The following is a 24146-nucleotide window of genomic DNA, read 5'->3' on the forward strand; positions in this document are numbered from 1 at the left end:
TGGGTCCTGCGCATCAGCCTAAGCAATCATCCTGAACCAAAAAATTGACAAACTTCAGAAAATGAAAGGATCATTTTTGGAAGAATCCTCGCATTCTATACAGAAATTGATAACTGTATCGAATGTAAGATTTTTCTTCACCGAAGGATCCTGCTTTCATAACTATAAATTTTGCATATTTTTTGGTTTAGAATGATGTCCTAGGCTCACGCTCAGGGGCAGTAGCAATATTGCAAAGTGCAAGTTGGCCAAACTGTTTTTCTCCGTTTAAATCCATTGAAAATATCGATTTTCGGCGAGGCAGGCTGTTTCACCAAGAATCGATTGTTTTACATACAGTAAAAGCGAGTATAAACAGTCTTGCCAACTTTCAAGAATGGACAGAATTGTCACTGGACAGGGGCAAAATCGCTCTTTTTTCGTTAAAATTTCAAAATCTGCCTCTCATTCCACCACGCAAAAAACCGCAAGGAATTACCGTAAGAGACAATCCGTTAAGTAAAGCAAAGTGAGTGACATCTTCAGAGTCATTTCAAACTTTAAATTCTTTCTCATTTTGTTCGCTCTCTTTATCTTTATACTTCTTCCCTCCCTATAATTATTCCCCCTACTTTTCCTATCCTTATATCCTACTTATTTTCAGCGAACCTTTTACGGTGGTGGCGCCTCGCCTGCATGCTACAGCCCCCTCCACTCCGGATGCTATCAAAGCGCAAGGAGCGAGATTTCGATGAGATAACTATTCGTGCTCCGCGGTGTGTTTCTTGCCTATACAGTGGCATTGAAGGCGAACTTTAAGCTCACGATATCTGCCAGGATTTCACGGGTTCTTTATTGACTATCTTATTTGAAGTAGCGAGATATCGACGGTGAAAATACCAAAGTACGTATGTCGGTTTGCTGAATTGCAGACTTCCTGTCATACTTCAGTACATACACCGTTGAAAAAGTAGTCAGCTTATTTCTTAAAAACCTCCTTGATTTTTCTTCTCTATTAGCGGCGTATACCGTAGAAATTTAAGGCTCAAAGTTGGCTATTGTTTCTCTTCAGGGCCGGATTAAGGGGTGGCCACATGGACCGCGACCCATGACGGCAAATCAATAGGGGGCGACAAATTTTGAAATTTTTTTAAATGTAGGTATAGAAAATTCGAATTTAGAAAAAAAAAATACAAATGAGAAAAGGCGACAAAATCTCTAATTTTCTGAGAGTATAGTAATTTCTACTTCTGTCGTCTTTCAGCGATACAAGAGATAGCACATTTAATTAGTTGAGTTAAGAGAGAAACCAAACACGCAATTTGGCCTGGAACGGCGCGACTCAGAGAGAAACGATAACGAGGACTTGAGATGAAAAGGAGAAGCCCTCAGCGCGGCGACCGGCATGTAACACATATTAGCCCCTACAAGACTGCACAAATACTTCACGCATTGCGGCAAACACAGTGCGATCAGCGCGAAACGCATAGCGCCTACAAGACTGCAGGAATACTTCACGCATTGTGCCAAACACGATGCGGTCTGCGTGGCGCGGCGGCGAAGTTAAATTCATTAATCCACCTTCATGTTTGTTCTTTCATAATTTTTTCGTTCATATCTTATGAATGGAAGGCCTTGTCCACACAGAGATAGGTTTACGAGACTTAGCTTTCGCGCAAAGTTCCGTGAGCTTTTGCTAGTAGTGTTGAAAGGGCTTTCGCGTCTTACCTTACCCCTCCCCCGCTGGCACGTTCATTTGATGGTTTTTATTGATGCTTCAAAACGAACGAGAAGGGAGCGGCAAAATACAGGTGGCCCATAGGCGGCAAGTAGGTAAATTCGGTCCTGTTTCTCTTCAAAAAAAAATGAGTTAGGGGCAGAGCTTTTAAGGCACCGCAATGGATATACGTGGTTTTGTACTTTAGCCATTGTATGCGTTTTTCGAAGAGATAACTATTCGTGCTCATGTTTCTTGCCTAAACAGTGAAATTGAAGGCTAATTTTTGGTTCACTCTTATCAGTCTGTAATAGATTTGAGAATTTTTCATCGGATTTATCGATGATCATGGAGCGAAATCACTTACTTGTGTTCGTGTAATCATTCGAGAAAAATCGTCAACTCTGCCATAATCGGGCAACATCTTCAGCATCATTTTAACTTTAAAGTCTTTTGTTTTCTTTATTTCGCTCTCTTTGTCTCATGCCTCTTTTCCCCAACTATTTTTTCTCCTTCTTTTCATTTCCATTTTTTTTTTCTCATTCTCTTCCAGCGACCCATATGCGATGGCGCCAGATACGTTGGTTTTTAATTCTGGCTGTTATGAGACAAAATAATCTCGGCGGCGCTAAACAGCACATAGCAACTCATTGTCAGAGTAGGGACTCTATGTCAGAGATGCTCTGAGAAGAGAAAGTTTTCGAACTGCCCCAAAGCACCTAAGATGCTCTTGACGAAGATCCGCGGTTACGCGGTTTTGCTCCAGCAGCAGGCTCTCTCAGGCCGACCAATAGCGTGGCGCGTTGCATTTTGAATGTTATCAAAACGCGTGTGTGCGTAAGCGTGTGTTTGTCAAGTAAATTACAGCGTGTGTGTGTGTGTGTGTGAGTTACTACAGCGCTTCGCGTGTTTTGATAGTGATTCCTTCGTTGCTGTTGCGTTTTTGTTGATATTTTAGGAAGTGCAAGTTGGTCTCTAGATTTCTTCTGATCCATTCGTCAGATTTTCTACCGTCTAGCTCTGATCCGATTCATTTTCTACCAAAGAATTCATTGCGCAGGTGGACTTGTTGATAAGTTTTGTTTTGTTATCATTGTTCTGGGCGATTTGGCTCCAGTCATGTGAATTTTTTTCTGTCAAGGAGAGTTCAGGTTAGTCTGTTAAAATTGTCCTTTTCCCCTTTCATTCTTCTTATTGACGTATACATGCTTATGACCTCTACTCACGATTTACCCGGATCAGACTTCCTATTTGTAGCTGTGAAGCTTCATTTGTCATGCCTCTTCAGCAGGGATGGATGCTTCGCTCTCCTTTCATTCTCTTTCATCAGGATGCTGCTGAAACTAAGTGCTTGATTTTCAGGAATTCTGTTTGAGTAACTGCATTCAACGAAGCATATTGAAACTTCAGTCACAACCCCTAAGTTTTCGTTCTCCAAAGCTTTTCCGAGTTGCCATCATAACCTCATTCTGAAGCCTCCCTGGGTAACATGTGTTCCACCTACCCTTACCAGGAAGCTTTTTTTATCTAGCATATATTTTACCATAGTATGGACGACTCTTCTCTTCAATGCACTCTAAATAGTTGTTTGATGATTTTAGGACTTACTAAGTAGCCTCTGTCGCCAGGTGTTGCGGCGAGGAAAGAGCACAAACTTCTCAAGTTGATCGCTTTAAGTCTGTCCTCATTTGCATCTTTCTTTTCATGAGATTTCAAATCCTTGAGAGAATATATGTGAGTCTGTACACAAGGCCCTAAGAAGCCCTTAATTTGTCCCAAGTACCTAGACTGTTCAGTTTGGTTGAGTAATACACAAGGAATGGTAGAAGTGGCAAACATATATCATGCAAGTACATGGTGGTTATCATTGAACCATCTTGTGCGTCATGAGTTAACTTGTTTCTGTGAAAACATCTCCATCCATTAGCCAACTGATTTATCAGGCACACCAAGGATCCGTGTGCAATTAGGGGAAAGGAACAAATCAGACAAAATGTGGCCCAAAATGAAATGTCTGAATGAAGCCCTTAAGTAATTGAAATTTTTGGAATTTTTTGGTCTTGCCTTCCTTGCAGATCAGTGTAAACCGAGCACTATTTTAGGGGACTACCTTGTTAGGAGAAAGTTTAGTACCCTTGGACAAAATTGAACTTTCGGATCCCTTCATGTTTATCTTAATTTTGGTGATGCCCCCCAGGGAATTCCCTATTCTGCACGTAAAAGCCTTGTAATGTTTCTAACAATTTTCTAATGTTTCAGGATTAATGCGGCAAAATGAACAACGGTTTTAGCACAGGAGAGGAGGACTCTCGAGGCCCTTCCGATCAAATCTGCTGTTTAGTGGATGACGGATTTCGGTGTCATCGGCAGGCAGGCAATGCATCATACAGTAAAAGGATTCAGAAAACTGTAACACAGCGGCGGCTGAAGCTTAACTTAGACCCTGTTGTAAGTATTACAAGTAACTTCCAAAACCTAGGATAGTAAGTAATCATGATTATAGTTAAGAATGATAGATCATCTTGATGGCAAATTCAGAAATCTCTCTGTTTGCAATGTTGCAGACTTCCTGTCATACTTTATTTTTCTTTTCAAAACCAGTCAAAGTAATTTGTTGAAAACTTGGATTTGCCTGCAGTGTTTGAAGAATAGTCGGCAAAAAATTGCATGTTATAAAGTTGGCTTGCTCCTTCTCTCAAAATTAAAATTGGAGTGAAAATTTTGAAACACTGCGATAGAGATGTATGGTTTTGCTCTTTGGCCATTACTCTAAACAACTCTCTGCAAGTTTAGGTGCTTCAAGTTCTCTCAAGGCACTGATGATACACTACCTTGTGCTGATGTAACAAGTTGATCCACCAGTTATAATTCTCTCAAACAGCAGCACTGGTTCTTCTCCATTTAAATATTTTAAAAAATCACTCTAGGTGAGGCAGACTGCCTGCAACAATATCAGTTGCTTACACAGACCTGAACAAAATCAATTGTTGCCAACTTCCCAGAATTGCCTGCTAGTATCTACATACAAATATCTGAAATTTTTGAAACAATTTGGAAGTATCGATAAAGTAAAAATAGAAATTGCTGAAAAATGTTGATTTGTACAATTTATGACTTGAGTGGGGTTGGCTTGATTGGAGATCATTGTTAGAATTATTTAATTTTTTATCTATTCCGTCAAATTTTTTCTTTTGTGATTCTCTTCCTGCTATGGTTACTCTATGACCAGTTGCTTTAAAGAATCTGTCTCCAGTCAGTCACCTGGAAGCTGTAAGTAAGTGGCTGTTACTCTGAGGAATAATTTTGACGAATTTCTCTTTGGTTTTTTATGGAGAAGGCTTTTGTGTAGTTGTTTCCAGTTTACATGAATGATCTGATGAAAGATTTGAGGAAAGTAGAATTGCTAATAAGTTAGTCGTATCAGAAACATTGTGCCTCTTCAGTATCAATTTTTGAAAGCTACAGCCGCAATAAAGGCTGTGATGCTAATTGGGTGTGAATCTTTTACCTTATCAGACTTTAAGTATGTAGAATTTGTGCTGGCAATAGGTGGGCATTGAATTGCTCTAGGCAGTATACTAGTGTTTTTTTTTATTCTATATGCTCCAACTTTTACTGACAAGAGCCCCAAAACATTTTGAAGGACTCCAGGAGACACCCTTAGTAGTGACTGTTGTGCTTCAAAAAAGTACAGGCACCGTAGATTGATGCCCAGTTATATTAAACAGAACAAGTATTTTGCAACACTGTTGAATAGAACTGATTTTAGGCTAATGCAGCGTTTGAGTCCGACAGGTGACATGCGCAAAATGTGCCTTAATCTTTTTCATTGGCACCCAAATAATTCAAATTGTAGCCACAGTTGGAGTCTTAATATTCTTGGTCAGACGCCCACATGAATGCTGAAATGCAGACAAAGTTTCTCACTTGATACTAACTTCCTTTAGAGACCCCTTAAAAAGATTTCAATTGAGTTAAAGAAAGTTTTGAGAAGATGTAATCAGCAAGGAAAAGCCGGATTCTAAGGTGCCAAAAGACATCTGGTTCTCATCATAAGTTTTATTAGAAAAATCCATTTTGGCCCCTTTTAAACCTAATGACCTCTGAATGTTGATCAAACTAGCCAAATTGGCCTCTTAATTTCTCAGTGAAATTGGAGCACAGAGACAGTGACTTTTAATTTTTTCTTCCTGTGTTGAATAATCATGCTTGAAGTGCAAAGGCTTTTACTACCTCTATCTTTAAATACCAAAATCCATTTTAGTTGTTTTCAGATTGCTTTATTTGTGTCTAACTGGAATTTTTTTTTTTTTACTGTAGGCACGCCACATCTATATCTGTGATTATCACAAGGGTGTGATTCAGTCTGCAAGGAGTAAGCGGCGCAGGAACAAAGACTCGGAGGATGATTCCAACGAAACAGACACAGATGTCCCGGATGTAGATTTGCTTCAGCTACAAGTTAATACATTGCGGCGCTACAAGCGGCATTTCAAGGTCACCACAAGGCCAGGAATTAATAAAGCTCAGCTAGCTGACGTGAGTATTAGCACCTAAATGTTTATGGATTTAAAAATTAGGTACTTAATGAGGGACTTGATAAGATTCCAAGAGGAAAACTGGGAAACCGAGAATTACTCCACATATGTTACAGGTGAAAGGAATTTGCATTCAGGGAATGAGAGTTATTTAATTTTTAGTGGTAGCCTGAAGTAGGAACGCAAAGAGGGATGGCAAATTGTCTAACTAAATGGGACTAGCCCTCATTAGCTACTTGGAGGGGGAAAAAATCCGAATGTCCAGAAAAGAATCCGAAGTATCTGTTTGAAAACCATCTCTCATCATCTTAATCCATTTCTGAACTGAGTCTAGGTACAAAGAAGGAAACAGATTCCCCCCCCCCCTTTTTTCTTTTCTCTCTTTTTTTTTAAATTGAAACTCCCTGAAATAACATTGTTCGTATGTATATTACACATTTGCTTGTTAACATACTTACAGGAGAAAGTACATGAGTAGTAAGAGAAGCGTAGATTTTCACATTATTCCTTGAAGCCTTAAACATTTATTTGTAAGTTTCTGTAGTTCCTTTGAAAAAGTGTCAAACTTCCTCAAAAGTCGTTTTGAATTCACTTATACAGTTGCTTTGAAAAATGCCTCGTTAAGATTTTGAAAATCTGCCATGAATTTTTTTGTAAGGAACTGCAATAATAATCTGACAAAACTACATATTTATAAAAATTGTTCAACTCAAATCTTTGCCAATGCTAACTCTATGGCCAGCACATCTTGATTTTGATAGCCCTCTTATACAATTTTAAAAAGAACTAAGGAAGACCATTTCTCCTTTTGAATCCTCCATGTCTCTCCAGAGTTAGAAATTTCAATTTTGACAGGTTTGACCGTAGAGTTACCATTTCAGTTTTCTGCAGGACTGGACAAAAAGAGAAGAGGTTCCTCTCCTATCTCCTCATGATTTTCCCTTCTTAAGGAGGGAAAATCATCTTTTCTCTCATCTTCTTTCTTTTTTCTCTTGATGCAGTGCCAAGCGTCGGGTCTCCAAGAGTTTTTAAGACCGGGAATGTTAAGGAAATAATGACAACCTGAAAAATGCGGAATTCATGGGACAAATCAAGGAACCAAGCCAGTAGCGCTTTTGCTCAGCAACTTTAGACGATGCTGTTGGGGAGAGCGCGAATCCCTTCATTTAAATCGCTATAAGTGGAGATTTTGTTCATAGTTAAATAAAATCAGCACAACTGAAAGAAAAAAAATCGAACTTTTGATTAAAGGGCAAGAAAGGTGTGTAAAGTCAGGAATTTGAAAATTTTAGATTCAGGGAAAACAAAAATAGTCAGAGAATGTCAGGGAATCAGAAAATGAAGACTTTATGGAAACCCTACAAGCGGTTATCCCCAACTGGAGGCTATAAACCTCATGGAGGCCAAAACGCAGGGTTGTGCAAATGTGTTGCCTGCCCCTTGAATGGTGCCTCAGTCTCACATTTTTCTGCAGCATTAAGCACCACTGTTAATCAGAGCCAAACCAAATTTTCATGCATTTGTTCCCTTGTTTCAGACCCTCCTCAAGCATTTCAAAACGATTCCGGTCATTGAAAAAGAAGCTTTGTCATTCTTTATCTACATGGTCAAGTCGAACAGCAATAAATTGGACCACAAGAATGGCAACAACACGGACACAACTTAACACTCAGAAGTGCAAACTTGTTTTATTTATTTTTACTTTTAACTTAATTTATTTTCATCATGTGCCGTATTTCATCGAACACCATGAGCTTTTTATACTGTGCACTGAGCTGGGGTGCAGGAAGTTCCAAAATGCTAACCGTTTGCTGCGATTTGGTGTCTTTTACTACAAGGTCCAATTTTGCAGCAAAACATCGTCCTTTCTTGCAAATTGTGCGATTTGTTCTACTTTTTAAAGGACCAAGCCAAAAAAAAAAAGAAGAAAGACATTATTTATGAAGATTGCCTCATGACCCAAAATTTTTCTTATTTATGCTGAAGTCCTATAATCGCAAAATTGGGCATTTTCTCCTTGCCCTGCTGTGAGCATTTTCCCAAATTATTCCTCTTTCGTGGTTTCAAATGAAGACAGTAACAAGGATTCGAAATGTTTCTTTTATTTTTATTTTTTTGGTGGAGAATGAAAGTTTGAGTGAACTGGCATCTTTAATATTTTGATTTTGTTCACTAGTGGCTACACAGTCAGATCCCAGAGTTCATCTTTGTCTTAAACTTAATTTTGAAATAAATTTCATAACTAAAAATGTACAATTATAAATTTAAATTTGACCAACAAGTCAGAAAATAACTTCTTTTGGTGTGCGTTGATTCCAACGTCCTGCTCTCAAAAAAGTCTTGAAAGGTCTATTCCAGTAAAATTATTTGTCAAGCGAATTTTAGTATGTTTTATACTCACGAAATTTTCTGCATGAGCTCAATTTTTTTGACAAGTTGAAGTACATTTGTCACATCAGGTATACATTTTTACCGTGTTAAATAATGTCAATTTGTCATAAAGGTTTGATTGCTCTCAATTTTTTTTTTTTACCCTAATGTGATTTTAGTTTTTCTGAGGAGCAGTAAGTCAAATGGTCTAAATTGATTGTGAGCTGTAAATGCTAATTTCACTTTTTTTTAGAATTTTTTGGTATGTTTAACGTTCTCTGCCAGAAACTTTAACAAGGATATGCGTCTAGGAGTGCGGTTGTATTCTTTCTCAGCCTGTCTGAAGATCCACTGGGAATTACATCCTGAGCATTGTATCTATCCTGAACACATTTTAAATGGTTCCATTGTAACAAAGCCTTTGTGGTTATTTTTTTACAAAGAGCATAAACCAACCTCAAACTATATCAAATCCCTTTTTTTACAGCACTGATTAATTTCAACTCCACTGTCAAACGTTACGCATCGTCAGTAAAACTAGGAAAACATGTATCTCATTTTAAGTGTGGCAATATCTCCATTCCCTGTTTCATTTTTAAAAGACAGTTAACAAGCATTTTTTTGTAAAATTGCAAGAGTTCTTTTAGTACAAGAAGAAATAGTTAGTTTGAATGAATGTTGATCGCAAACTTAAGTCCGTAGTTCGGGACTGTTCAAGTATTATGTAAGTTGATGAAGGAGGGGAGGGAAGAACGTCTGAGATTATTTTATAAGGCCTTATGAGGGTGTAGGTGAGGGAGTCAAGTCTATTCTTCTGTAAGCTGCAATTTTTTTGCTTCAAAAATAAAATCGAAGAAAACCAATTTTTCCATACATTTTTCAGGTTTTCCTCGTTATTTTCTGACGCTTTGAGGGTAGGAGGGTCGGTCAGGCCAATGTCCTGTAATTCAAAAAGGAAGGTTAGAGATTCTCTTTTGGGTGTCTTAGAAAAGGGAAGTGGGGTCAAAAGGTTTCTATAAATGTTGTTGGTAATACTTGAACAGCCCTTTTTTTCGATACTTGTAAAACAAAAATTCATTGTAAAAACTGAGGCTTTTTTGAGAGGAAAAGACAATACACATGTATACATTTTTTTCCCATCAGAACTTATTTTTTACAATTGTAAGTTCTACGTTCTCTGATGGAGAAAATATTGTTACTTTGATTCTCTTTACCTACCATACAAATTTGAAGGTTTGCCTTGCCTGAATGGGTTCTCTGAGTTTAAACTTTCAAAGAAACTTAGTGATCAACAATCATTTGTAGCAAGCAATTTTTCATGACCTCCCATGGCACTATTTTACTAAAGCTCATGTGTTCGATAAAATACGCTCTGGATTTGTTCTCGTTTTCGAATGAGGAACAACTGTACGAGCATCTGTCGATGTTCCTACTGTAGAGGCCTAAATCTATCATTTCCAATGCCTTCGCTTTGATTAAAGCTTACCGTTTCATCCTATTTAAAAGTATTTTGCAAGATGTTGCATGAAAATTTGGTTGAAAAAAAATGCTGAAGACGTTTAAACAATGTTTTACCTTTTTGGTTGGATAGAATGACTCCTTTAACGAAATGCTCACCTGTGCTGTGGTATCTTTTTTGAAGCGGGAAGCTCGAAAAACACGCCAATTTTTTATGCAAATTGTGAAGTGAGGAGTGCATTTCAGACTTTGCCGATGCGCTCATCATGATTTTTGAGACACTTTCTATGAGTCACAACTCTTATTTTTGATCTAGCAAAAGTTTGCAACAGGCCCATTTTTATTCTTTGTACAGAAATGGGAAAAGCAAGTTATGCACCTTCACAGAGCATTAACATATTGCCAGATTACGGAAGTCGATTAGAAGGCTGAAGAAATGAGGACTTGGCCTCTCCTGATCTAATTATTCCTAATGTACTTTTAATCTTTGTCTAATCTTAATCCTCTTTTGTTTTGTTTTTATTATTTTATCACTCCCTTTTGGTTTGTAAGTTCTTCCCTGTATTGAAAAACAGTGATTTTGATGATCTTGAATAAATACACATTGAATTTCTCTCCGGTTTGTTATTTTTCAGTCCACTTAAATCCGAGCTTCAGCTTCGTATCAGGTTTCAGCTATTATTTATACTATTGTCTATTATAACTATAGACTATTTTAGTAGCTCCACACATGTAGAAAGTTGCATCTACAGTTGAATAGCATTTTGCAAAAAGAAACCAAGAGCATTCCAATGTTGCCAGGATTGTGCAATTTAAAATCTTTGCAATAAAGTTACTGGAATTGTGCAAAAAATCAAAGGCCAAAGTAATTATGCCATTAGTAAAGTGTCACTAAGTCACCAAAGTAATTTTGTCTTGAATATATAGTTATCGGGATTAAAAATAAAACTTGTGTGGGTACCTAATCAATGTTTATATTTTCAGGGTAAAATCATTTTCACAATCTTAGCGACATTGGAATGCTCTTGGTTCCTTTTTGCAAAATGCAATCCAGTTCAACTTTATTGATAGTGATGGCAACCATGAGAGCACCCACTTAGAAGTATAAATAAAGAACACTTAGTCAAATTCTCAAATATTTTAATGACGATTAGAAACTCAACCATTTCTAATTTGTAAAAGTATACGATCTATCTTCACATACCTTTCTGAAAGTACTTGTTGAATGCTTAATGAAAGTAGTTACTTTGGTTTCCTACAAAAATAATGAAAGAGGATTAAAACATGCCACCCTGCACTCTACGTTCATCTTTTTCAGCCATGAATATCTCTTCAAAGAGATGTGAAGGTCTTCATGCTATCCCTACAAAAACTTGGTGACCCCCATTTCAGATTTTTCAATCTTTACTCAAAAAGATACTCAGTTACCAGACAACCCTTAGTAACCTGCAAAAAGTGATCATCCGCTCTTCTTCAGAAAAGAAGGAGCAAAACCTAAATTGGATAAAAACCATGCACGACGGTAACCAGGTCCTCCAATGAGCAACATCATTTTGCCGGAGAGAGAATCGAAGAATTTGGAATGGAGTTATGGTTGTGGAACTCTTGTTTGCATAGCAGTCAATTATAGTATGTACCTATTCTTTTTGAGAGTCAACTGTCCTCTCTTGAGAATTTCTTCACCTCTTCTAAACAGTATTATTGTCTTTAGTTTACCCACTCGTCAATTGGTCTGAACGTAATTAATATGTACCCTTATCTATTGTATGTACTGTACTGTCCAAAGAAATCAATGCCATGAAATAAATTAAAATGCTTTAAAAAATCCTTCAAACTGACAGAACGCAACCCTCTCACCAATGTATTTGAAGTTTGGTAGTTCTATCATTAGCCACACTGCTAGCAGCGCTCACGTGGTTAACTTGAGAACTAAAATCTAGGGAAATTTGTTTTCTTCAGAAGCTGGCTGAAGATGTATTTTTCAACTTCAAAGTTCAACTGCAGATTTTTCATCCTGAACTATGTCCTCTAGTGCTACATCAGTTAATTAAATGTTCTTCAGTTACTTTTTCTTCTCTCTCTGAATTTACTTTTGGAGGTAATAAGTCACAACGAATTGTTTGTTGCCGAGGAACCACCGTCATTTCTAGGTTATCCCAAGCTTTACAGCCAGTTTACAGCTTTTAGTGATCTGTAGTGCCTAGGAGCAGTTTTCCTGAGATTTTGAACGAACGTGCCATTTTCCAGAAATTTCATTTCATCAATCTTGCATCATAGACTGGTAAGCCCTTTCACTTTAGCTCCTCAATTGTCCGTGATTCTTCTGTTCTTGTCCCGAGTTTGTTTAAGAGGCAGCAGCGCAGAGTGGAAGATGGGACTCTCGTCAGACTTCTTGGTCAGTTTCTCCTCTGAAATGAAAAATATTCTATCGCAGTCTTAACATTGATCTTGACAGCAAATATTTAAACAAGATATCTTCCATCCCTCTTCATTAAAAATGCTGTATAAGTGATAAGAACACCTCTAATAAAGGGGTCAATACCGTCAAGTATAGTAGAGTCGCGACGTATTGGAGTGCTGATGAAGTCAATTCTTGAGCTGTTTTGTCCAGTGCTTCTGAGACTAGTGTAGGGCGACTGGCAATGTTGTACATATGTGCCGGATCCCAGCTATGGGCATTGCTCAGAAAATATAGGTATAAAATTTATTTCATAATAACTGGGAGTTTCCTACATCTTTTCATCTGCCATGCCTTTGGTCAACAAGATTTGCCACAATTAATTTACGTTTGGAATTACTAAATCCTGAAAACCACTTGCAGGCTGCTATTCTTCCCTAAGCCGCTGATGTTAAAGAATGCTGTTCGGTTCACGCTTTCAGTGATTAAGAGCAGGCTCGGACTGGCGTGAAAAAAGTTAGGCCGCGGCGACGCATCGTGAGGGCCCCCACAGGGTGAGAGGGTGGGGGAGACCCCCAGGAAAGAGAGGGGGTCCGGGGGATGTTTTGGAAATTTTTGGATCTTTCATATCCCGAGAATGCAATTTTATCCTCCTCAGACGTTTGTACAATTGTTTACTTTTAGAGGTTTAGATTGATACAATATTCGCCCTAAAACGTAATTTTAAGAGCACGTAAGTTTTATTTTACGTCAAAAAAATTTCACTGAAATAACTCGTAACAGTGGAGGCGCCCAACTCCAGGGCCCCGGTCGTCGAAAACTAATTAACCCTTAGATCACAGAGTCTTAAAATTAATAAAAACAATTCTGGGGCCCCGAGGACGACGGCAAAGAAAGATAATAAAAAAAGAAGTGTGGGGCCCTCTTCCTCGGGGGCCCCAGAATTGTTTTTTATTAATTTTAAGACTCTGTAATCTAAGGCTTAATTAATTTTCGACTACTGGGGCCCTCGAGTCGGGCGCCTCCACTGTTGCCAGTTATTTCAGTGAAATTTTTTGACGTAAAATAAAACTTACATGCTCTCAAAATTACGTTTTAGGGCTTAATTGTGATTGGAGATAATATTAGGAACAGTTGTATCATTGCGCCTGCCGTGGATGAACCGAAATACCGACGGCTGCGCGCGAATAGAAGCGTATTTATCTCCGATTGTAACGTTGCACACATCGACTGATGTTTTATTTTTAATCGATGTGTTTTACAAAGCTTCCTGTAGTTTTCTGAAGGGTTTCCGGAAATTTTCTGAAATGATTTAAAACTAAAAATCATAGAAAGTTTCGACGCGGTACTCTCGTTTTTCCATTTTCTTCAATCCAAAAACGAATCGAATACAGTTAAAATTTTTTGAATCGTTTATAGTTGAAATACATTTGTCAATTTAATTGTAGTAAAACAGGCAAAAAGTGAAAATAATGACGCGTATTCTTAGGTTTGCGGCGACTTTAGCGTTGCGACAGCCAGGGAAGGGAACGCGGCTGTGTGATATTCGCAGTTTGACGCGCCTTCAATCCGGCTGGCTGCAACATGCCTACATCCGTGGTCGAATAGTCGTATCATTGCGCCTGCCGTGAATGAACCGAAGAACCGACGGCTGCGCGCGAATAAACGCGTATTTATCTCCGGTTGTAACGTTGCACATATCTACTGGTGTTTTATTTTTATCGATGTTTTTACAAAGCTTCCTGGAGTTTTCTGAAGGTTTTCGGAAATTTTCTGAAATGATTTAAAACTAAAAATCGTAGAAAGTTTCGACGCGGTACTCTCGTTTTTTTTCATTTTTCTTCAATCCAAAAACGAATCGAATACAGTTAAATTTTTTGAATCGTTATAGTTGAAATACATTTGTCAATTTAATTGTAGTAAAACAGGGCAAAAAGTGAAAATAATGACGCGTATTCTTAGGTTTGCGGCGATTTCAGCGTTGCGACAGCCAGGGAAGGGAACGCGGCTGCGTGATGTTCGCAGTTTGACGCGCCTTCAATCCGGCTGGCTGCAACACGCCTACATCCGTGGTCGAATAGTCGTATCATTGCGCCTGCCGTGGATGAACCGAAAAACCGACGGTTGCGCGCGAATAAACGCGTATTTTATCTCCGGTTGTAACGTTGCACACATCTACTGGTGTTTTATTTTTAATCGATGTGTTTAACAAAGCGTCCTGTAGTTTTCTGAAGGTTTTCGGAAATTTACTGAAATGATTTGAAACTAAAATCATAGAAAGTTTCGACGCGGTACTCTCGTTTTTCCATTGGTTTCAATCCAAAAACGAATCGAATACAGTTAAATTTTTTGAATCGTTATAGTTGAAATACATATGTCAATTTAACTGTAGTAAAACAGGGCAAAAAATGAAAATAATGACGCGTATTCTTAGGTTATGCGGCGATTTCAGCGTTGCGACAGCCAGGGAAGGGAACGCGGCTGCGTGATGTTCGCAGTTTGACGCGCCTTCAATCCGGCTGGCTGCAACAAAGTTTGTTAAGCAATTTGTTCCGGGTTAACCCCCTTTTTTTCGTATTTCTCCTTGACTACCTTCATATTGGCCTCAACTTGAGAGCTTTTTTTGAGATGGGAGTTGATTTCAGAGAAAACCAGTGGCTTCGTCGTGTCTATCGCGAACTCTTACGTAAGAATCATTAGCTAAATCGCAAATTCCTCACACATGCAACATCTCCATTGAATGTGCATTTATAGCAATGAAAAATACCGTAAGCGCGCTTACTTTTGGCGAAATTTACTGCTATCGTGCATAACGCCAGTGAAAATAATTTACAAAGCCCATCCATGGAATAATGCGTAATTACTTAAACTGTTACCAAATCGCATATTTGCCGCCATATTGTGGTAAAATACGCGTATTGTTTTATGCTTTTACAGAACCCTCGGGCGAGTTTCGACACTAAGATTTTTTTTTTTTTTTTTTTTTTTTTTTTTTTTTTTTTTTTTTTATTTATGAACAAAACTACAGAGTATTAATTGTTTTTACATTATAAGGTTAAAATATGATTAGTAAATGAACTTTGAACTTTTGAGTCTAACTTTAGACTCTAGTTTATAACTAAATTATATATACGTACTATGTATAACTGTTAATTTAGTTGTTAGTTGACACTAAGATTAAAATCGTACGTTTTTTTTCAAATTCGCTGGATAAATCGCGTATTTTTTTAACGTTCACGAAAATTCGCAGATTTTTTCAATGAATCAATGCGCCAATAGCCAAAGCGGACATCGAACCCGCATCCAGTGGCGTGGCGTGCTTTGCGATGTATCGATTGATCTGCCATTTAAACCTATGGAAAAGGATCGACAGGCAGGGCGTTCGCAGCGAACACCTAAATAATCGATTCTTTACCGTATCTTTAAATGGGGGATGATCGATAATCGATCATTCACGCCTCGCCACTGCACGCATCTATTCAGTCATGCGTGCGGTATCTCGCGAGAATGAAGGAAAATCTTTGCTTTTCTTTTGCCTCAAATTACTGACGTTTTTGAATGCCGCGATCTCGATATGAAAACCAGAATGAACTGCAATCCACCACGGAGGTTTTTTCACATAGTATCAGTAGAAATTTCATGTACATCACGTCTTTGCGGTACAGATCAGAGTATGAACTCCAACAGCTACCTATATGTTCCGAACAGAATTTAATCTAACCGGAAAGGGGCAGCCCTCGTGTTGATTTACTTAACTCCTTTTGTATTCAGTTGGTCAAGCATATTTTGAGCTACAGCTCATCATAATACATAGGATTTCCTTTGCCAAAAGGGGTAGAAGTATCTAAGCGATATTTTTCTTCCCGATGGTTTCTTCCCGATGGGAGAGCTTTTAGAATTTATTCTATCCTTTACTCCTTAGGTATTCTATTTATTGTAATATTTTTATCATTTATTTACTTTTTATCATTTTGTGTAATATCAATGTCATTTTTCCTGACAGGTTGTTTCTGAAGGAAAGACGTCATCCATGTGTGAGCAAGATTCTAACAATGAAACGATGAAATCAAACCTTGTACTTGCAATCCTGACGAGGAGTCGAACCTTGATCCAGAGACATTGTTGATCATCGAGTGCACGCTCAACTGTGCATCCAAGGATTCCACAGGTTAGTGACTCACAACACTTGAGACAAGAATTTACTGTGCCAAAGGGCCATTCATAAATTACGTAAGGCACTTAGGGGTGGAGGGGGTCTCTAACAGCTTCACAGCGCCTTACGAGGGGGAGGGGGTCTCTAACAGCCCTACAGCGCCTCACCGGGGGGGTGGGGGGGGGGGGTGTTAGGGCTGAATCTTACGCAAGCTTTCAGGGTATATTTAAAGAAAACGCAAAAAAATCCATTTTTCGTCAGGTTCATAATAAAATTGAAGATGGAATAGAGAAAATCAACATATCACCGATTGCTGACCGATCGGACCATGCTCCTGTCATTTCTCTTGATTCCCCTTTCTCCACTCCGTGAGATGATAAGTAGTGGCTTCATCCTTACGTCAACTTCATACTTTTAATAACTGTTCCAAAATGAAAATCTTCAATTTTCCTCCATGTATTTTTGTTTATTAAACTAATTGTATCATTAATATTTCCTATGAACTTACTTCAAAAATAAAGATTCACCAATGAAAATGTTGGCCTAAAATTTTCATTGTTTTTCTAAAGAAAGTGTAATGCTGTGGTCTGAGATAATTGAAAGGGGGGGGGGGTGTCAGTCGAGCCATTTAGAGGGGGGGGGGGTCAGTCGAAGAGCCCTTTAGAGGGGGGGGGGGGGGTCAGTCGAGCCCTTTAGAGGGGGGCAAGGGATGCCTTACACTGCCATACCAAAGGAGAGGGAGGGAGGGGTTAAAAATGGGGGAAAAGTGCCGCACGTAATTTACGGATGGTACCAAATCCATTGAAAGGGGTCTTTTACGGTCAATCTACGAAAATCACTACTCAGCCCTTTAAAAGAGAGCGCTAGCTCGGCTCCTCCTGCTGATTGTGTTTCATTAAATTAGCTAAGCACTTCTGCCGTGATAGCGAAGAGAGCCGTAAGTGCAAAAATGAAGTTTTGAGAAAACGGGCTCAGAAGCTTCTGACAAGATCATTTTATTGAAAGAAACCTCCGTTCTTTGTCGAATTGCCACTAATCGTCCGAAAGACTCCTAGAAATTGTATGGATGATTCAAAATCGACTGATTTTATTTCCATTACGTAAAAAGGGTATTTTTCATTTTCATGCTAGGTTATTGTCAGGCAAGACAGCCGTAAGTGATATCTTCTGCATGCTTTCGTGGTTGCGTTTTGGACGCACAACAAACACATTTGCAGGTTAGAAATTGGTAGAAGAGGGTGGCACTTTACTTGAGAGCACTGTTTTCATTGGCTCTCATGCATCTATGGCTGTCTTGAAAAATAACTGTGTCATTTTTTGTGCACTTACGGCTTTTACATACGTCTCGTTTTCATTAAATTAGGATGAATTTTGCTGTTTTAGCTGTGTCAGTAATTTCATCCAAAAGAGTTTAGACGAATTTTGAAGAAAACTCGATTTCGAAAATTTTGCACTTACGGCTCTCTTCGCTATCACGGCAGACTTGAAGTGCCTGAAGTTAGATATTGATTTCATTTTTATGCGGAAATTACTGAGTGAAATTCGCAAACGGTTAGCCTTGGTTTCTAAATCGAACAATGATTCATCAAACCTTGTTTTTTTATTATTATTATTTACTATTCTGCAAGTAGCAGGCGAGAAGATTAATTGGTGATTCGCTGTGTATTTTTGGAGGGAAATTTCCGGACAAGCCCGCTTTTAAAAAGTCCTAAGACTCGAAGGAATTTTAAAAGCACTGAAATGGCAGGAAAATGATAGAAGTGATGCACTGCGGCAATTAAATTGCCATCCCTCAATTTCCACTGATGTGCTTTAAAATAAAACTTATTTCGATGTGGAATTATTGCTTATTTTCTACAAGTAACATGTAAGAAGGAAATTTGATTCTTTGATTTCGGAGATAAAGTTTTGACTTTACAATGGACCACTAGACAAGGTACGAATTTCAGCATTCTAATTCATGTTCCTTAACCAAAATTTCACGCAAAACACGATGCGCACAACGAAAATTACCGAAAACAACTCCTAACGAAGATATTTAATGATTCTTGGTGCGTGAATTCAAACCGTTCGCTCATGAAAACTCAATGCTCTACGTGATTTACATTGCGCGCTAAACGTTATCATGACACTCTCTGCGAAATGAAACTATGGCAACCTCAATCTTGACGCTTTGGCTCAGCTGTAGCAAATTGCCTATAGTTTGAACAACACAAGGTAGGAAATGAACATTGTTGGATTGAGGAGCTTACTGAAACCGTTGTAGTGCGCGATTTGACTCACGTAGAGCTTTGAGGTTCTTGTGAGCTGGCAGTTCAGATTCCTTGTAACCAATGTGAAATAAAAACGTTAATATCATACTTAGGAGTCGGTTTGGGTAATTTTCGTTGCGCGAATCTTGTTCTACGTGAAATTTTGGTCTAGTAATATGTATCAGAATGCTTACATTCGTACCTTGTCTAGTGGTCCATTGTTTTCATATACAAGGAGTGGAAAGACATTTGACGGGAGTCGCAGAAACCCGTGTTTGCCTCTGATTAGTGTCGGATGACTTCATTTGGTTCGGCGCGGAACCGAGGCGTCTTAAATTTTGCGGGGAAATTGAGCTCACCGAACTGCGAACTTCTCGGTTTCCGAGTTACATTTCACATTTTTAATGTGCACATCGTGCTCTGCGCGTCAATGGAGATGTTGCATGTGTGAGGAATTTGCGATTTGGCAATTGATTCTTGTGTAAAAGTTCGTGAGAAACACGATGATCCCACTGGTTTTCTCTGAAATCAACTCCGAAGCTCAAAAAAAGCTCTCAAGTTGAGGCCAAAATGGAGAGGATATCCCACGCTATCCTGAGAGTCCACCTCTACATCAAGATAAACTCTCCATGCAAAGATAGGGAGCAAATACATTTGCAGGGCTGCCGTGTTTTCAGTTTTAGAGTCTCCAAATAAAGTGGCAGCCCTGTCAATGCAATTGCTCCCTATCTTTGCATGGAGGGTTTGTCTTGATGTAGAGGTGGACTCTCAGGATAGCGTGGGATATCCCCGGCCATTTTGGCCTCAACTAGAGAGCTTTTTTTGAGCTTGGGAGATGATTTCAGAGAAAACCAGTGGCATCATCGTGTTTCTCGCGAACTTTTATATAAGAACCAACAGACAAATCGCAAATTCCTCACACATGCAACATTCCATTGCCCTCGGAAAATGAATCCGCAAATCAAACTTTGCTCACAGTTCAACGACTCATTAGGGGCCGTCTCTAAAGTACGTATCGCTTTTGTTATTTTTCGACGTACCCCATAAACGCTCCGTAACGCTGTGCTAGACCTCCCCGAAAAAACACTTTTAAATGCATAACACTTGCCCGGACAGCGGACACCCCCCCCCCCCCCTCTCATTTAGATGAAATTATCTTAATATCGCCTTGCATTTGTTGAACGGATTCGGCGTTTCCATTCAGTGAGGAAATGCGATAGGACCCATCGCAGAGAATCTTTCAGAGATTCTTTAAAACTTCTAGTGACGGCCGACGATAATTTTTACAGAAACCCGGAAAAATCACCTAAACTCGTTATGTATCGCTTCTTTCTATACCCTCACCTCTTGTTTTAGTCGCGTAACTCCGGCAAAGCCCCCCCCCCCCCCCCCCCCCCCTGGAGCGTTACGTAATGTTGGGACGGGCCCTCAGTCCTAGTTTTGCGGCGCTTGTATCAACTAGAGTCCACTTATACTGAGAGTCAAGACAACCCCCCCCCCCCCCCTCATGGAGTCAAAAACGGGAATAAAGATTACAAAAATTGAACGTTTTTTGTAATCTTTGATCGGCCCATTCTCAAATTCCTTTCTCCGTTCCTTCTCTCATTCCGTTTGTTCCTTGCCGAACCCGTAATTCTCTGGTCCATTCCAGAACAAAATCTTTGCAATCGGTGAAAATGTAATATTTATTCCCGTTTGTGACACTGTGAAGGCCTAAAATACGGGAACCAATCAGAAATGGATTCACATTGTCTTGACTCTCAGTATGAAGGAACTCTAGTATCAACCACACTTCTTCAACTTATCGCGTCTGCTGTTATTCTGGGAGACTCACATCATACGTTGTCGCTCACCTCCCGTTATTTTATTTTGTCCAGGGCTGTGAATGGATGAAATCCGACTTTCTTCTCGTACCTCTGATACATCACTCAATTCCGGGCCGGTTTGAATTTCTCTCATTTCATGCAGTCTCTGGGATGATTTCGCGCAGTAAGACTCCAAAGGTTTGTGATACAGTTCTTGTAAAGCAAGAACTCAGTACTTCAGATACTTCGAAAGATGCATCTGACGATGAATCTAGTAATCTTACATCCGAATTGATTAAAGAAGAACCCGTATCCCCTTCGAGAGACAATTGTGCCTCTCCAGTTCAACCTTCAACTAACTTTGTCGGCACCTCCGTGGGTATGATCACCAAAATTAAAACCGAAACCCACAATGACGATGATGATGATGATGATGACATGTTGCCTCCCAGCGTGGAAATTAAAATCGAGCCCGATCTATCGTTTAGTAATGACCGTCTTGAAGTTGAGGCTTGGGGACAGACTGTGGAAGATACTACAATGTATGCAACGAATTTGTCCACAATTTCTGTACCCGAAATCGTAGGAAATCCTGATAACCCGACTCATAGAATTACACGCACATCAGGAAAAGAAATAAAAGACAGCGCAGATTCACTAACCTCTGAAGTGGATTTTGGAAATGAATCTGAGATACTCGAAATGGTGGAGGATAATAATGAGGATAACGTAGCAGTCCATAGTGGTATTAAAGAAGAATACAGCTGTGGGCAGTACTCAGAATCATTGGTCCATGAAAACAATCAAGATGTAGCCATGTTTTTGCACGACGCCGATAAATTCTTTAGGTGCAGCAAATGCGCCTATGTATTTACCCAAGAGGAAGCCTTAGAGACCCATATGATGAAGCATACTGGAGAGAAGCGAGTGAAACCTATTGATTATCCCTCCGATTTGGTCAAAAAAGAATTTGTAACACGTCATGTGCGTTCACGCACGGAAGGGGTACCGTTCAAATGTAGCTATTGCTTTTTGACATTCGCAACAAAAGTAGCATTATCGGCTCACGAACGTGTACATGGGGCACCGTTCAAATGTAGCCTTTGCATTTTGGCATTCGCAACAAAAGCAGCATTATCGGCTCATGAACGTGTACATACGAGAAAACCTATTGATTATCCCTCCGATTTGGTCAAAGAAGAATTTGTAACACGTCATGTGCGTTTACACATGGAAGGGGTACCGTTCAAGTGTAGCTATTGCTTTTCGACATTCGCAACAAAAGCAGCATTATCGGCTCATGAACGTGTACACACGAGAGAGAAACCGTTCAAATGCAGCCATTGCTCCATCGCATTTACCCAAAAACGAGCCTTATTACGTCACTATTTCCGTCATACCGGCACCAAACCATTCAAATGCGACCAATGTCCTGCTGAATTCGCCGGGAAGGCCGGCTTAACCCGTCATATTGTTACCCACTCGGGTGAGAAACCTTTCCATTGCAGTGAGTGCCCCGCCGCATTCGACTTCAGCTTCAAACTAAAAAGACATCATCTGGTGCATTCTCGCGACAAACTCTACACCTGCGCCCACTGCTCCGTCACGTTTGCCTCGAAATCCACGCTCAAGCAGCACATCTTAGCAGTGCATTTTTCTAAACGATACAATTGTACATTTTGCCCCCGATCATTTTCCAAAGAAAGCTACTTACAGACGCATACTCTCATACACACAATTGGCAAACCGTTTAAGTGCCGTCATTGCCCTGCTGCATTCCCTCTAAATCAAAGCTTGACACGTCACATGTTAACACATTCCGGCGAGAGACCGTACAAATGCAGTCAGTGCCCCGCCACATTTATCACCCAACACAATTTAAAAGCTCATATTCGCACGCACTCCCCAGAAAAACCGTTTAGTTGTACTCTCTGCTTGGCCTCCTTTGCTCATAAATCAGCCTTGGAGCGGCATATGATGGTCCATAGTGGTTGTGAGAAACCGTTCATTTGTAGCTACTGTTCTGCCACATTTTTTGTTGAAAGCCATTTAAATAGTCATATTCTTACACATACTAGTGATAAACCGTTTAGTTGTTACCAGTGCGAAGCGTCATTTGCCGATGAAAGCGCTTTGAATCAACATATTTTAGTCCACCTAGGTGATAAGCAATATAAGTGTAAGCAATGCTCTGCTTCATTTGCGGAATCAAGTAATTTGGAGCGCCACGTACGGGCTCACACTAGTAGTAAGGAAATGTTTACTTGTACACATTGCTCTGCCTCGTTTGCGGTTGAGAGAACTTTAAAAAGACATATTTTGGTGCATACAGGTGAGAAACCGTTTAAGTGCAATCATTGCCCTGCCTCATTTACCGAAGAAATAAATTTAATACGTCATATTTGCAAAGAGAAAGGTTAGAAATTTTTTAGCTGCGGTTACAGAGGTTCTGCTGTATCGCTAGATGAGAAATAAATGGAGTACGAGGTCTGTTAGATTAGAAACCGGATTTTGGTCATAACTAGCCTACTGTGCGTCAAAATTAAGTTTTCTTGATTTTTTCTGATAGCTGAAAATATACTTAAGAACGCTACGTTCACAGATTTGAAAAATCTTAATTTGCTTCGTTGGTATGTGGCTTCAAGTACGGCAACCTCATGGATGTTTTGCGATTTTTATGTTTGACCGAACTTGTCTCTCTTTTTTCGGTCTTGCACTACATTTTTCAATACACAAGGATGATTGGAGTTTCGTCTCCGTATCTTAGCCGTACACTCAAGTATTATCATCGAAAATTATCCTATCCAAAAATGTAGGATCATGGTTAGAACGTTCAAGCAGCTACAGGGAAATTAACATTTGGTTGAATTTTGTTCAACGGACAACAATCAAGGAGCAAGTGTACCTGAAACTCGATGCATGTCTATATATTCTATCAAAATTGTATGTACAGAGCCTTCAGAAATATTACACTGTTCAGCAAGCTCGAAACGACCATTTTCGAGACTTTTGCCCGCACTTCTTCCACGTGACAAATGTTAGTTGCCGTTGATGGTCGATTCCCATGCTCCTCATCTTTGACGAACTCCTGACCAGTTTTGAATCGTTTAACCCACTCAAAATAGTGAGAACAACTCATATAATGATCTTGGTAAACTTTACTTAGCATATCAAAAGTTTCGGTACAAGGTATACCGAGCTTAAAACAAAATGTAATGTTAAATCTTTGCTCTGTCAGTGATCGTATGATGAAAATCGCAAAACGCACCTGACTTCCTCGTATTCAAGATGACACAGAATAAACACTGATCAAAATAAACAAAATCTGTGAACGTAGCGTTCTTTAATATGTTATCAGCTATCAGAAAAGTCTAAGAAAATCTAATTCGGACGCACAGTAAGCTAGTTATGACCAAAATCCGGTTTCTAATCTAACAGACCTCGTATTCGGGTACCCTTATCCAGTGGCGATGTTT

General features: G+C 39.3%; 2 protein-coding genes across 4 annotated transcripts in view; both read left to right on the forward strand.

Annotated features, from left to right (window-relative positions):
* The first annotated feature begins 2573 nt into the window (after positions 1 to 2573).
* On the forward strand, positions 2574 to 10675 carry Sap30 (SIN3-associated polypeptide 30). Its single transcript, XM_019041356.2, has 4 exons — positions 2574 to 2847; positions 3956 to 4144; positions 6017 to 6235; positions 7772 to 10675. Exons 2-4 carry the CDS (start codon positions 3971 to 3973, stop codon positions 7898 to 7900), a joined length of 522 nt encoding a protein of 173 aa, XP_018896901.1. The 5' UTR covers positions 2574 to 2847; positions 3956 to 3970; the 3' UTR covers positions 7901 to 10675.
* A 1317-nt stretch (positions 10676 to 11992) lies between these two features.
* LOC109030389 (uncharacterized) overlaps positions 11993 to 24146 on the forward strand; it is a 40835-nt gene continuing 28681 nt past the window's right edge. Inside the window, exons 1-3 of one of the 3 annotated variants that reach the window (XM_019041329.2) lie at positions 11993 to 12343; positions 16464 to 16628; positions 20743 to 20868. Coding sequence is in view for 1 of the 3 variants with exons in the window: in XM_019041328.2 (XP_018896873.2) it covers positions 20755 to 23091 (2337 nt within the window). In the remaining 2 variants the exon portion in view is untranslated. Of the gene's footprint in view, positions 12344 to 16463; positions 16629 to 20742; positions 23153 to 24146 lie in introns of those variants that run through there. The other 2 variants (XM_019041328.2, XM_019041330.2) reach the window with 2 other exon arrangements.

This window comes from Bemisia tabaci, chromosome 9 (genome assembly GCF_918797505.1).
Source record: "Bemisia tabaci chromosome 9, PGI_BMITA_v3".
In the NCBI taxonomy this organism is placed as follows: domain Eukaryota; kingdom Metazoa; phylum Arthropoda; class Insecta; order Hemiptera; family Aleyrodidae; genus Bemisia; species Bemisia tabaci.